The sequence below is a fragment of the Fundulus heteroclitus genome, chromosome 6 (genome assembly GCF_011125445.2).
Source record: "Fundulus heteroclitus isolate FHET01 chromosome 6, MU-UCD_Fhet_4.1, whole genome shotgun sequence".
NCBI lineage: Eukaryota > Metazoa > Chordata > Actinopteri > Cyprinodontiformes > Fundulidae > Fundulus > Fundulus heteroclitus.
Genome location: NC_046366.1, coordinates 1,901,561 through 1,917,809, shown reverse-complemented (window position 1 = coordinate 1,917,809; position 16,249 = coordinate 1,901,561). Strand labels below are relative to the sequence as shown.

At 42.1% G+C, this 16,249-nt stretch overlaps 1 protein-coding gene across 1 annotated transcript in view; it reads left to right on the top strand.

Annotated features, from left to right (window-relative positions):
- Positions 1-16,249, top strand: part of LOC105922320 (sickle tail protein homolog) — a gene marked incomplete in the record, with an annotated part of 73,800 nt that overhangs the window by 30,774 nt on the left and 26,777 nt on the right. Inside the window, 1 exon segment of the mRNA XM_036137828.1 lies at positions 14,872-15,070. Within this exon segment, the coding sequence (XP_035993721.1) occupies positions 14,872-15,070 (199 nt within the window).

The following is a 16,249-nucleotide window of genomic DNA, read 5'->3' as shown; positions in this document are numbered from 1 at the left end:
AAACGGATTTCCCCCTCGACAAGACCCGGACTGTACCTGGATAAAGAGCCCTGGATTATCCCCTCTCGGACCCAGTCGACACCTGGAGCCAGACTTCTGCCCAATCTACCCACGGTGCGGCCAGGTTAGTGACCTTGCTTCAGTCTCACCTTTCTGTCTGTCTCTGCTGGTCACTAACCCACCGCTCTGCCTTCAGGAGCTGCCAGTCGCAGAGTACGAGCCGTACAGACCAGGGGTCCGCGCCACCATCCACTAAATAAAACTGTTTAAGTTTTACTCACTTGTTTTCGGGTATTCCTTGGGTCCATCCAAATTCATTACATAACTTAGTGAAGATGGTAGCTGACTGGACCGGTTCGAGGGCAGAGGAGAGGAGTGCAAGAGGATACTTGTTTTTAACCGTTATCGCATTTAAGCCGCGATAGTCAATGCAGGGACGAAGGGAACCGTCTTTCTTAGACACAAACAAAAACCCGGCACCAAGGGGTGAGAATGATGGACGGATTAGCCCTGCTGCTAATGACTCCTTGATGTATTTCTCTAAGGCCTGGCGTTTGGTCTGAGAAATATCATAGAGGCGGCTGGTTGGCAGCGGGGCACCTGGCAGGAGGTCGATTGCGCAATCGTACGGGCGATGCGGCGGGAGCGTGCTGGCTTGGGTCTTACTGAAAACCTGCCTGAGATCATGATAAAACTCAGGAACCAGTTTCAAATTCTTAGGATCTACCTGAGCTGGAGGCTGTGCGGGAGTTGAGCCAGATGGGACAGGGGACTGCAGACAGTCGGCGTGACATCTGGGTGACCAGGTCTCCACCTGTCGGTCAGCCCAATTTATCTGCGGGTTATGCAGCAGCAACCAAGGAAAACCCAAAACAATAGGAGCGTGTTTAACCGGAAACACTAAGAAGGTAACCTGCTCCCTATGATTACCTGAAATTACGAGCTCAAGAGGCTTTGTCCTATGGGTGATCTTTGGAAGAACCCCACCATCCAGGGCGAAAACCTGGAGGGGCGTGCACAAGGGGACCGTTTCTAACCAAGCTTGGAGGACAAAAGACCGGTCGATTAAATTAAAATCGCACCCGAATCAACTAGGGCGGACAACTTAAAGGTGTCTCAAACAGAGACAATCGCTGCTTGTAAGCAGAGCCGCGGGGAGGAAAACGAAGATAACTGAGATTGGTCCACCGGTTCCTCCGCTACAACCGGCAGACCTGCTCTTTTGGCCGCTCCGGACAGTCTTTAATGAAGTGGGCGGGAGAGGCGCAATAAATGCAGAGCTTGGAGCTCATGCGTTGTTGCCTCTCATCGGGCGTGAGCCGAACCCGGCCCAGCTGCATGGGTTCTGGGGGAGAGGAAGGCTCTGCAGCGGGTCTGGGGTCTCAATCGGGCGGAGGCGGCTGGTAAGCAGGTTGTCTATCGGGTCGATTTTTAGTCCGAACCCGTAGTCGGTTATCTAACCAAACTGCCAGCGCAATAAAGTCATTAAGAGTCGCTGGTTCTTCTTGGCGTGCAAGCTTGTCTTTAAGAGACTCATCTAGAGCCCGAAAAAACACTGTCTTCAGTGCGCGCTGCTCCCAGCCCGCCGCAGCCGCCACAGTACGAAACTCCATGGCGAAACCAGCAACACGCCTACCCCGTTGCCGAACGGCTAAGAGTCGCCGAGAGTCCTGCACCTCATCGGACTCAGCCGCGAAAACCATTCAAAATTCAGACAGAAATTCACTAAATGTACAGCCAAACTGTTGGCAATTGGGAAAGCGGGACTCCACCCATCTAAGTGCTCTACCCGTTAGTAAAATAAAAGAGATTTTTTGCATCGTCCTGGGGGTATGAATGAGGGGAATGATTAAAAACAAGGGAGCACTGGAATAAGAATCCCCCACAATCTCTACTGTCACCGGAGACCTTCTCCGGATTAGGTGAGGAGGACCCGGGGACGGATGGTGACGTCTCCACTGACACGGGCTCAGGGGAGGGACTGGGAGACACGGAAGCGGCTCGCTGAGGGTTGGCACTAAACATGCTCGTCAGCTGATTTAACCGTGCTGCCATTCCCTGTAGCTGATTCTGTAGGCCAAGTACTTTAGATTTAAGGCCCCGAATGTGGTCCTGTTGGGCAGCTAATGCCCCACCGAATGTGTTCGCGGGGTCGATTTGGCCAGAGTGTTCTTCTGTCATGTTTGGCTTAATGTATTTCGCCCACATGCAGAACACACTTGGTGAAACAGGAGATGTTTACAAAGGATTTATTAAATACACGGAGGAATACTGGTTCACGGGGCGAAAACTGCTTCACCGGGAACAACACGAGCAGGAGGATGTAACCAGGGAACTGGGGAAGTCTAGGAGGCAAGAAGAGGTGAATAATCCTTGGGGAGTGATCGGGGGGGAGGGTCAGCTCTGGGACCTAAGCTTACCACAGAGTGCAGAACACAGACCGGGGAGGAGCCATGCGGACCCAGCGCTTGCCTGATGGAGGTGGCGGCAGGTGTCCAAGAGACCGGTGGGCCAGGGCAGCACCGGGGAATCCAGAGATCCGGGACCAGCGGGAGTAACCAGGTGGGGTCGGTGGGGACCAAGAGCTGAGCGTCCAATGCAGAAGGGACCAGAGGAGCTCGGGAAAGGTTCGTCACGAGAGGGAACAGAGGAGCATCGATCGGGGCGATGAATCTCCGGACTCAGTCGGGTCCTCTGCTCCACAGAGGATGAGAATTGTTCCCTTTTTCACTCCATGGAAGCGAGGGCAGATGAGTTTCACAGAAGGCACGTTCTGTGCAGCTCGGCTGGCTTCCCCAGCCACCTCCTCTCCTTCTGTCCCAGGCAGAAGAAGATGGGCAGACTTTGTCTGTGTGGCTCGCAGGGCATGGCTGGCAGTCCCAGCCCCGCAGCCCTGTTCTCCAGAGCAGATCCAGGGAAAGGGAAAAGGTGAAGAAGAACTGGCGGTGTCCTGGAGTGCTCCAACCTTTTTTCTGTAGGGGAGTGGTTTGGGTTTACAGCAGGCACCCTGCTGTGATGCTGTCTTTGCAGCGGGGTGATAAGAATACCTTTTGGTCCTTTTTTTGATTCTTTCCCACTGTCACATATTGTTCAAAATTCACACAATTTAGCCATGGTGTAATGGCATAACAAACCCATATATCAGGATTGTGGGAGCTTCTGTTGATTTAGCTGAAAAAACATGCTGTTTTTGAGACAATAAGTTGTAGACAGCACTTTTGCAGCCATGTTGTGACATGGCTCATTGCCTTTTTATATTTGGCTGCAACAATGTCATTGAAACAATCGTGAGCAATTAAAACTGCATCATCTGCATACATAATACATTAAACTTCAGGAGGCAAAACAGAGGGCAAATCATTATTATAAAGACTAAATAAAAGGGGGGGGGGGTAAAATTGTTCCCTGAGTAACTCCTGATGCCAGTTTGAGTGCCTTAGATTAATAGTTATTAATTTAACCACACTGAGAATGATTGTTTAAATAGGATTGAATCCATTTCATTTCAGTAATGGAGAAATCAAAATATAAAAGCTTAGCAAAAAGAACTGAATGATTTACTGCAGGGGTCACAAACATGGTGCCCACAGGCATGAGGACCACATGTAGTGTCCAAGAGCCTGTTCTAAAAAAAAAGCACCAGTGAGCTGCATCTAAAACTTTATTTTATTCCATCACTTTTCCTGTTTATTCACACTTGCATATTTATATAGATTTAAAAATTAAAATATATATAACAAAGCATAAAAATGTTGTTTATTTTACATAAAGTTAAGGTAAACTCTGACTCTTCTAGTTCAATGGTTAGTACTGGTAGTCCTTTGTATAACACAACACCAACGAAGTAGCTCTCATTTTCAAAAAGGTTGATGACCCCTGATTTACTATATCGAACACTTTACGAAGGTCCAGCTATACTGCTCCTACAATACCACCCAAATCTAGAGATTCTTTTATTTTCTTCACAAACAGGCACGTGGCCATCTCAGTGGAATGCTTGGCCTGAAAGCCAAAATGCATGGGGTGGGGCAAGGAGATGTAATCTAAATGATGGACAATTTGGTCAGTGACCCATTTTCTGCAATTTTTTAAATAGTGGGAAGAACACTTATTGGTCGATAATTGTTTAAAGATGTTAAATCATCAGATTTGAATACTGGAGTAACTAAAGCCGATTTCCAAGCATCTGGGAAGAGCCCAGTTAAAACAGAGAGGTTCATAACGGAGGAAATAGAACTTGGAAGAACTGAACCCAGGTCTTTGACCATACTCGTATCCATTCCAAAGACATCTTTAGAGGGTTTAAGTGAGTTTATAATATTTAGAACATTTGTCCCAGTGATGTTTGTTATTGAAAATGACTGTGCAATTTCCACTGCTGGATGTCTTTTTTTTTTGTGAAATCTTTTGAAATGTCAGTCAATATTGAGTTCTAACATATACTTATGCGATTTAAGCTCTGGGTAATCCTGCCTACCCAGCCATGGACCTTATGGTAAATTACTGCTTCACACTGACTAAAGTTGGAAGTAGGGCTGGGCAATATGGCCTAAAAATAAAATCTCAGATTTTTTCACAATACATACGATTTAATGGTTTCAATCATGTTTTTTTTTTTTTTAATCCTCACTAGAAACAACAAGGAAATCATTCAAATAAGCTTTGTTTTTAGTTGACACAAAAAAAATAACAAACCAAGATGAATTTCCCGATTGGGCCTGAAGTGCAAACTCAATAAATAAAAGGCAAAATAAATAAAAGATTCTGCTTGAAATAAGATGAATGTCCCTATTGTGATTAATAGTGCAATAATTTGCCTTTAAACAAAAGCCACACAGCAGCTGCATATGCCTGTGAGAATTCTCTGAGGGAATAGGAGACCCCACATAGCTGTAACAGTTGTCGTGAGACGTGCCTGTGCAAGTTTTGAGTTATATGGGTCATTGCAACAGCAAACAGGCTTAAATAGAGGCAACCGGACTTTCGTTCTGTTTTTTCTGAAAACGTTTCAACAACTATTCAGGAGTCTTTGGCAAATCTGGTGGCTCACACTTGAGCTACCTGCAGTTGGTGCACTGCTGGTTTTAAGGACATGGAGGCCCATCCTAATGCCACTGGATCATAAAGTTGAATAAATGTCTCTGAACTTAAAGCTTTGTGATTGGTAGATTTTATTAAAGCCATATAATGCTACATTTTAGCATTATATGGTATATGTGTAAAAAAAAAAAGAAAAAAAAAAAAGGGGGGGTGGATATTTTTAAGTAATTTTAGTGTAAAATTTACTCCATAAACATAACAGTATTACTCTGAAGAGTGTAAACAAACAATAGTATTAAATAATTTGACTCACTGACTTGACTCACTGACAATTTTCACACTAAAATGAGTAAAATTAACTCTGAAAATTTGACACTGGCTATAGAGTACATTTTACACTATTTTTGAGTGGGACCAAATATTATCTAAAACAGAGTTAAACTCAACTCTATAGGTGTTAAAGTGACACTTTGTTTTTTACTGTGTAGGCGCATTCTCAGTCAGATACAAATCAATGACCCACTATTCTGGGTCGTTAGAAGCTGTTGCTTGGTGTCAGTGGAGTACTTGGTCACCTGAATGATGATGGGACTGCAGATGTAATTTCTTTGGAATGTGTTGGAGGAGTGAGCTGTTAACACTGGTTAGTTGAAAGCACAATGCTCCCCCTCTGTTTGGTGATGGCTTTTCTCTTTTAACCAAGATGGCTTCTTTCACCTCTCTTTCAAACAATCAGTTCTCCCTGCCCCGAGCTGCTGGTCCTCCGGTGCTGTACCATGTGTTAATGTAGCTGCTGTTTAATTTTCTCCAATGTAAGAGTCTGAGCAGTCCTTGCTGGATTGGACCACATACACAACGCTGTTCATCAGTGGTTTGGGTGTTCTGTCTTTGGGATGAACCAGTTTTTGTCTGAGAGCGTTATCAGGTTTGAAATTTACTGGTATATTGTGTTTGGAGAAAATTCTCCTGAATTTCTCAGAAACTCCTGACACATGGAATGACAATGTTTTTGTGTCTGTCTTTTCCCTCCTCTGTGTTCGATGCTGTGTTGTTTTTTTCTGCCAGCTTTGTTTGTTTAGGTAACCACAAGCTTGCAGAGATTTCCTGATGTGCTTGTGTTCCTTTTGTTTCTCCTCTGTGGCAGAGGGAATCGTGTCAGCCCGTAACTCAAAGTACTGATAACAGAGAGTTTGTGCTCCTCTGGGTGAAGTGAATCAAAATGCAGATATTGGTCTGTGTGTATGGGCTTCCGGTAAACCTCAGTTTTGAGACTCCCATCTTCCTCGATGTGTACCACAAAGTCCAGAAAAGGCAACATGTTGTTCTTGGCATCCTCTGTGGTAAACCTTTTGTTGCCGTCCACTGAGTTTATGTGGTTTGTAAAGGATAAAACACAAAGCAAAATAGCCTCACCTTTCAGAGGAACATGTCTAGTGAAGAAGTAAGTAACTAAGCAAGAGAGAATTTTGATCTGCTGGGGATGCTCTCCGCCATGTTGCTCCAACGCTGTACTGCTCTGACGGTGGCATTTTAGGGCAGGGAGGGGCTAAGCTCTGAGTGGCAGCTGTCCACATGCACGTTCATGCACATGTGCGCACATAAACGTACTTGTGGCCGGCTCGGCTATGTAAACAAGAGACTGGAGAACAACACAAGGATGCGATGTGACGTCATACCATAGTCCATCTAAAACATTACCTTTAGTTCTTCACACTAATTTTTAGCTCTTTCTATCTAAAAGAATGAAATGTTGCTTATTGCTCCTTTAAATATATTAAGTGAGCCAAAGAGCCGCTCACTTAATATAATCTTGTAATCTTAATTGACTTAATATAACACCTTAAAGTATTTAAACTGTAATACCCAATAAACCATAATACTGCAACGTGATTGGCCCAAACCGTTTCTGGTTCTTTCCCGAAATGTTTTTGGTTTGGGCCTGAGCAATAAAGATGCGAGCAGGACAAGATGGATTCTTGTGTGTTTGAGAATGCACAAATACTACAAGAATTTAGCTTGCAGGCAAGGTTACACGTTCAGGGCCTGATCCAAGACAGAGGACGTGCTCAAGTATGTGCGTGCATATAGAGGCAGAAATTAAAAGTGGGTGATGCAAAATGTCAACAGTTCCAGTAATATTGGATTTCCCATCTTTTCATTACATCCATCTAAAATAAATCACAGCAAACACAATATGTACATCCCCTGTAAAGGCTACAGATATCCAGCAACAGCCCCATACATAAAAACAAATTAGTCATGTTAACTGTTAGGAAACAATTCAAGTGCAGGGACTGGCTTTGGCAAAGAGCGAAGTTTTTGTTTATGGATAGGTTTAGACTCCCATTTACACTAATTGCCTTTTTACACTGTGCAATTATAGTGATCTTCCAAGATTATTCCATAGCGCACAGTGCAACTTGGATTTAACAATCTTTCGTAGGGCCTCAGGTTTGATGTGTGCACATTGTACGATCGCTGTTTAATACTAAATCACTTACAGCGTACGACAATTCAGTAACAAGATGAAGCAACATCATTAGCATCTGCATTAATCCACAGGGTCAGCTGAATTTATTATAAACAAAATCTGCTGTTCAGCCGCATGCTTTTCTCTTCAGTCCCAAATCCTTCAACAACTAAACCACAGATAAGTTGAATAAAAAATCGTCCAGTGATACCTTAAATTGTTCTCTTTAGATTACTCTGTTTAATAAAATGTCAATGTCCTTTCATCCATAATTAAAAAAAAAAAAGTTTCCAGTTCAGAAATGTTCCAGTTCAGTGCATCAATATCTGCTGCAGGCGTACAAAAGAAGAAGAAAAAAACAATGGGAAGAAAAAATGCATTGGGGCCCATTATTATTTATTTACCACAATAAGAGAACAATAATGAAAGTTGTCACTGGTTTGTGCCTGATCTGACATACACACTGCTGATGAAGACGTACCTGTTAACAGTCCTCTATAATCTGATTAAACAAACTTGTCTGATCGGAGCAGACAGCACAGGTTATCCCTGACAATAATTGATTCACAAATCCAAAATTGATTCAGTTTTTCTTTATTTACAAAGTATCAACTGTGCATAGGCTGTGCACCCTCTCTTATCATGTTACAGCGGCCTAGTCAAAAAGCTGAGATTAGACGCAGGTCATAGCAGCTGATATTCTTTCTAAATATTTCACACTGTCAGATTTTGATCGCAGGTTATCTTTGGTCACAAGACGCTAATGATTTTTCCACCTTCCTGTCTGTGACAACCAAAAATCGTGTGTACAGGGTATAAAAGAGTATCCACCAATATTCAATACCATTCCAGAAGCTGCTTCACAGTCACTTAAGAATTCACATATTGACATGAACTACATATTAGACTAGTGAAAAACCATGGGCATATTTTCCTGCAAAATGCATTTGGTCTGTTTACTTTGATCTAACCTTGTTTATTTTGTATATTGTGTCTTTGCTTTGACAGGTTATGTCTGAGAAATGTTCCCTGTTTCACTTTGATAGTAATTTTCCTTTTGCCTCTTGATGAATTTACTTTGTATTTCAGTGAAGAACTGTTCAGTGAGTTTTCCATTTGTAATCACCCTCCTGTAGCTGACTGTGACTAACATCATTGTGTATTTAAATGGCATGAATTTTCTTTCTAACTTTGGTTAGATCCTGCTGTTAACATATGTTGCAACAGCATCCATTTCTTCCATCCATTTTCTGAACCGCTTAGTCCCTCATGGGGTTGCGGGGTTGCTGGTTGATCTCCAGCGTTCACTGGGCGAGAGGCGGGGTACACCCTGAACAGGTCGCCAGTCTGTCGCAGGGCGACACAGAGAGACAAACAGGACAAACAAGCATTCACGCACACACTCTCACCTAAGGACAATTTAGAGATGCCAATTAACCTAAACAGTCATGTTTTTGGTCTGTGGAAGGAAGCCAGAGTACCCGGAGAGAACCCACGCATGCACAAGGAGAACATGCAAACTCCATGCAGAAAGACCCAGGTAGGGACTTGAACCCAGGACCTTCTTGCTGTAAGGTAACAGTGCTACCCATTGCGTCACTGCGCCACTGTGCAGTGGGTAGATCCCTAAGAATTAAATGTGTTGGTGTTGCAACGCATTTAATTTTAAAAGCCTTCTTTGACAATTTTTGACAATTGAATACAAGACAAACCCTGTGAAATGCCAGGGTTCCTTGAACATGCGAATGTGAAAATGTCCAAAGTTTTACTACATGAGCAGTGACATTTAAATGCCACCGTACGACTGTGTTGTTTGCATTGTCTGTGTTGTGATAGTAATGAAAGAGGGTTTCAGCACACTGACAGAGTGCCATTGATAGGAGAAGTCTTAACTTGCGTAATGAGTCATGGCATGGAGTTGACAAGTACGTCTTTATGAGCCTGTCAGACAGGTAGAGCCAGAATTATTAGCAGAGGTGGAGCTTTGCAGGTACAGCACTCTTGTGACAGAGAGAGGATGAACATCAAGAATGTAGTTGAGCTCTGTTAAAGAACCTGATTCTGACACAGAAACAAGCGTCACACACAGAATTGGTGTTCTCATAATGAGCAACAAAAGAGCAAAGATGGACTTTCTCCCCTAAAAGAGGAATATCAGCACTTGGAAACAACTCCCCATTCTCTGCAGGTAAGTACCTAGCACCTGATAAACTGAATGAGGCTTTAGGGTTTATCAGGTCTTTTATTACAACCTAAAATTGAAAAGGTAGATACACAAGACAGCAACCGTTGAAGGGAAAGCCTTAGAAGAGGTGTGTTCTGTGTCCGTGTGTGATGCTAAGCCAGTACAGGATTTCCTTCTTTGCAGAGTCAGACCACACTAGCTTATTTACCTGCATGACAACAGGCTGTTGTTCTCAGTGATGTGTCATACTAGATTTTTGTTAACTGAACTAAATTTACACTTTATTTCTCAAGGCGATGGTAAGTTTTACTGAAATCCTTAGAATATTCCTCTTCAGAATCGAGCCATTTATAGTTTTGTGGTGTACATAGAAAGCTTCCCTGGCAAACATTACCCAGGAACCTATAACTGCATGAGACATGTGTTAGTACACTGGGATGAGTCATAATAACATGTCCAACCAGTTTTAGTTATTTATAGCTGCAAGATTCTGGGAGCATGCCATGAGATAATAGATCAAATGATGCATTCTGATGAATTTCTCCAATAGCAGTTTATATGAAATAAATTAACCCTAATAACATAATAATGCTTAAATTACATAAAATCATAAAACATAAATTACTCTACAGATATAATTGTTCAAAATCGGACATTCTTGACCTGTCCTATATTATGGATGAGCAAAAATATATAGTGATGGTCGAACACAGGAGAGACTGAATGATGGCAGTGTAGAAGGTGACCAGTAGCTCCTGTGGAACCTTGTGCTTCTCGAGTTGCCTCAGGAAGCACAGTCCCAGATGAGCCTTCTTTGGAATTATGTAAGGACCATGGGTCTTATTTATAAAGCTTGGGTACACACAAATGGGGCCTGAAACGTGCGTATGACACTTTTCACTCAAAAGAACGTGGAAAGTGTCATACACATGACGGGAAAATGTGCCGTCTTCACGGCAGCTCTGACCCAGGCATACATTCTATTTGGAGACGGGGGAAATTGGAGACGCAGATGATGAAGTGGTGAGTTGCAACCAAACTGCATCAGGACTTCTCTCAGACGTTCAATTTCACTCCATATCAGACTTTAATCATAGATCATCTTGACCATAAGCATTCAAAACCGCAGTATTATTCATTCTTAGGCTGGTGACACTAAAGTATGCATATGAGACATTTCAAACAAATAAAATAATGCCCATAATGCATCTGAAATCTTAAATAAAAGTCTGCACATTTTCTCTGGGTTTTCTACCATGACATTGCTCTCTTCAATTATCACCAGGGTGACGTGTACCACACTAACAGATTATTGTGACAAGGTGTGCTGCAATTACCTTATTAACTTTAAACAGTCAAATACACTTATGCATAATGCTGCGCAGTGGATGCATTGTCACTGCTGGAAGACCAGTAAATGGAGGACTTAGAAGGGAACACTGTTTCAGCGATCAAAGGTTTTCTTACCAATTATGATGACTGGACAAAATATGCCGCTTTAGACACTAAGCATTGCTTTCTGCTATAACCTACAGGGGACAGTGGCTGCACCTCCCAGTTTCTGGGTCCAAACCTCCAGAGCAAAGACAAAATGTGCGCTCACCATGAAGCTCTCAGTTGAACGTCTTTTCAGCTAACTAAACTTCTTTTCATTGTTCTTTTTTTCTTTTTGTTGGGGGTCTTTATCATCTGCAGGGAGACCTCTCATTCCTCACGGTCTCCCTCCCCCCTCAAATTGTTAATCTTACATTAAATGGCTGTTTCTGGCAATTCAGCTGTTTTAATTCATCATCTTACTGCTGCTTTTGACACGCTCGATCATGATGTTTTAATATATAGGCTAGAGACGTCTGTTGGTATTGAAGGTACAGCCATAGAATGATTTAAGTCCCACTTATTCAGTATGAGTTTCTCTGTCCAGTAGGGACATCTTTCGTCCTCTGCTATATCACGTTGTTAATTTTTTTTTTTGCGGATGCCTGTTTCTTTTAGAACAGTTTTAAGATTTTCCTTTTAGTTTGGGGACATAACATGCAAAATCCACTTTTTCCGCTCTTCAATACCCTTTGTTGTGTGCTTGGGGCCTCTGGAGGTGTTAAAAACTTGAATTTAGTCTTCCAAAGTAGTTTTGGTATCTTTAGATTCCTTTTGGGTCATATTTTCAAGCCGTTGAGATTTTTTTGTCACATTTTCTTCGCTATTACGTCACAGCTCTTTTTGCAGAACGTCTAAATAATTATTTAGACGTTTTTCCACCATGTTTAGATGTCGCTTCAATTCAATTCAAACTCAAGGATGCCGAAGCCGTCAGTGGACAAGTTTTTAGGTGTATTAACCCACACAGTCATTGCACCGGACCTCATTATCAGAACCATGTCGAAGAAGTGCCTGGTTAAACTTTTTTTTTTATGGGAGAAATTATTATTCAGTCCTCCTTGTTTGTGTGAAGCACCAAACAAGGATCAAAGCTTCAGTCATTTTTGCCAGTAATGAAGAGAGATTTGCCCAGAGACTTCATCTGATTGAGGGCTCAGTTCCTCCTAAGTATGGATACGAAGGACACAGCAAAGCAATAAGCTGCTGATAACTGAAATTTCAACAGACTTTAATTTAAATATCATAGTGCTTACTGTGTGCTCGCTTATAGTTTCTTGAGACCACAACTGTAGTGCCAATTTATATTTGAAGGCCTGGTTCTGTTGGTTTGTCCTCGTCCTCGTCATTCTCCTCTTGCTCTGGGTCAGATTCTGGCTCAACCATGTAAGGCTGAATGGAAACATCTTCCCCTGACATTTGTAATAAAATTAGTAATAACAAGTTTCTCTTGCATAAATAATAGTATCTCCATTAACCCCCCTTCGCCATTAAACTACAAAATATGGTGAAGGGGGTTGATGGAATGCAGTGGGAGATGGTAGGGGGCAGGTGTGAATGACTGCATCCAAACAACATGAAAAAGAATTGTTACAAGAAGGTTCCAGTTCATAGAGACCAAAACTCAAGGATTTGATTGTGAATAGAAAGGATTTAAAAGTATGATATTTTCCCTTTAAATGTCTAAATCGCCTCACACCTCTTTACCTCAAAGGGCTTTTACAACCACATTCCATGGATCTCTAAGATCTCTAGATCAAAAGCTGTTAGTTGTTCCAAGGACTTGGCTTGTGACCAGTGGAGACAGAGCCTTTTCAGCTGCAGATCCTCCGCTCTGGACCAGTCTACCTCTTTCTGTGAGGTCTGCTGGATCTTTAAATGCTGGATCTTTAAATGATCCAGCATTTGTTTGTTATTTGCCTTTTATTGCTGATTCTATTGGACATTCTATCAACCTTGTATTTTATTCCTCTTCCTTTTTTTCTTATTTTTATTTTTCCTGTTAGTTCTTTTGTACCTGTACAGCACTTTGGTTCTAAAAGTGCTTTATAAATTGATGATGATGATGATGATGATGATGATGATGATGATGATGATGATGATGATGATGATGATGATGATGATGATGAGAAAGAGTGGTTACTAGGACACCAGAAGTGATCCATAGCAAGCAGTGTTGAGGATGGTGAGGGGAGGTGGTGTGGAGGAAGTTCTCCAGAAGTCCATTGTTGTTTCCCTTGTCTTGTGCAGATAAAGCTACAGGTGGTTCTGACTGCACCAGTGGACCAGTCAATCTACCCTATATCTACAGGGGTTGGACAATGAAACTGAAACACCTCTCATTTTAGTGTGGGAGGTTTCATGGCTAAATTAGACCAGCCTGGTGGCCAATCTTCATTAATTGCACATTGAACCAATGAGAGCAGATTGTAAAGGTCCAATTAGCAGGGTAAGAGCACAGTTTTGCTCAAAATATTGCAATGCACACAACATTATGGGTGACATACCAGAGTTCAAAAGAGGACAAATTGTTGGTGCACGTCTTGCTGACGCTAATGTGACCAAGACAGCAAGTCTTTGTGATGTATCAAGAGCCACGGTATCCAGGGTAATGTCAGCATACCACCAAGAAGGACGAACCACATCCAACCGAATTAACTGTGGACGCAAGAGGAAGCTGTCTGAAAGGGATGTTCGTTTGCTAACCCGGATTGTATCCAAAAAACGTAAAACCACGGCTCCCCAAATCACGGCAGAATTAAATAGGGTCAATATCCAAGGCTGGGCTGCTATAGCCAAACCTTTGGTCACTCGTGCCAATGCCAAACGTCAGTTTCAATGGTGCAAGGAGCGCAATTCTTGGGCTGTGGACAATTTGAAACATGTATTGTTCTCTGATGAGTCCACCTTTACTGTTTTCCCCACATCTGGGAGAGTTACTGTGTGAAGAAGCCCCAAACAAGCGTACCACCCAGACTGTTGCATGCCCAGAGTGAAGCATGGGGATGGATCAGTGATGGTTTCGGCTGCAATATCATGGCATTACCTTGGCCCCATACTTATGCTAGATGTGCGTGTCATTGCCATGGACTACCTAACCATTCTGGAGGACCGTGTGCATCCAATGGTTCAAACATTGTATCCTGAAGGAGGTGCCGTGTATCAGGATGACAATGCACCAATACACACAGCAAGACTGGTGAAAGATTGGTTGGATGAACATGAAAGTGAAGTTGAACATCTCCCATGGCCTGCACAGTCACCAGATCTAAATATTGTTGAGCCACTTTGGGGTGTTTTGGAGGAGCGAGTCATGAAACATTTTCCTCCACCAGCATCATGGCGTGACCTGGCCACTATCCTGCAAGAAGAATGGCTTAAAATCCCTCTGACCACTGTGCAGGACTTATAGATGTCATTCTCAAGACGAAGTGACGCTGTATTGGCCGCAAAAGGAGGCCCTACACCATACTAATAAATTATTGTGGTCTAAAACCAGGTGTTTTAGTTTCATTGTCCAACCCCTGTATATGTGGAATTGTCACTCTTAAGTTAAGTGTCATTTAGACTACTTGTCAAAGAGTTGTCATTGTTGTTTTATGGACGAAACCTGAGATTTTGGATGTTTTTACATTAAAAAAGAGCCTTTTCAGTGTTGTTGGGTTACAAATGGTCCTCTTATTACTATGTACTCCTAAATAGAACAGATGAACTGTTAGTTGTTTTAGTCTTGAATTCTACTTCTGCTTAGCACCTCTTATTTTTTCTCTTAACCCCCGTGCTTTCTGATTTTTGCATCCAGGAGAAGGATCTCCAATCTTCTAAAAGCTTCAACTATTCAGGTGTGGCGAGTTTGCCGAAAGAGCAGAGCATTTGGCTTTTAGAAACCATGTTCAATGGAGACCATCTACCGACATCAAATCCCTTCACACGAGGCTGCAAAGCAAGGGCAAGTCTACCTGTAGGAAGTTCCAGCTGTCACAGAAGAGAGAAGCCACCAGGTAGACAGAAAAAAACATACACACTTATTTACAGACACACACACATGTACTCTGAATATGAGCACATCACAACAAGTGTACATTTGAAGCAACACACATGAGATATCAAGGTGACAGAAGTGGATGTTCCAAAAAGTCAGCTTCATTTCCTCACATTTAGACCATCTAAGCTTGTGTTTCTCTAGACATGGCCATACATGGTAAGCTAGAAAACAGTGTTACAGGAGCAAATAATTTTAAACTCTTTAAAAAGGTTTAGGAAATGATTGCCGTTTCTCCATTACAGTGCTGAATGTAACGAAGGAGTGAAAGAAATTTTGTGGAATTTAAATATATAAAAACATAAGGTAGCCAGGCTAGATTGTACCCTTTCTTCATTTGCGTCTGTTGGGAATAACAAGTTTCTCTTGCATAAATAATAGTATCTCCATTAACCCCCCTTCACCATTAAACTACAAAATATGGTGAAGGGGGTTGATGGAATGCAGTGGGAGTGGGAGTGAGTGCTCTCATCCTCCGCTGGAGGACTTTTGGCCCGCCTTGACCACCAGCACTGATCAAGGTTTTTGGTTTTACAGAACCTCTGTTTCTGTTGAAATGAATGTCATGAAGTGCATGTTAAGAACAGGAACTTCAGTTTACAAACTTTAATGGATCATACTTCCTCAGACCGACAACATTCTTACAAATTAGCAATGAATGATTTAGTTTACTAAACTAATTTCATGAATTTTGTGATTATGAATGCAGAAATATGACCTAAAATCAAATGTCTAATTTCTTGATGTCCTTAATGCAAATACATCCGTTTAGTGTTTTAAGCAGAAGGGAAACTTTAAGAAGTAGTATGTTCATTTGATAAACACTGCACCGGTTCATCATACTACATTTCTCTAAATCAGCTGTCTGAATATAGTATGCTCATATGATCTCAATTCAGATGGAAGCAATTCCATTCCAGGACAGTACACTCCAATACAATAACATTTAGACAGAAAATTAATTACATACAATTCAATTCCAATTAATTATAATGCAGTACAGTCAGACTCCACTGATCATAGAATATCAGTTTGTAAAATGTTGTCTATATGAAGAAAGTAGCAGATCACATTAAGTCTTTTTGATGCATTATCTCATCCTGACCAAGCATTGAGTGTCAGTAGAAGCATGACTCTT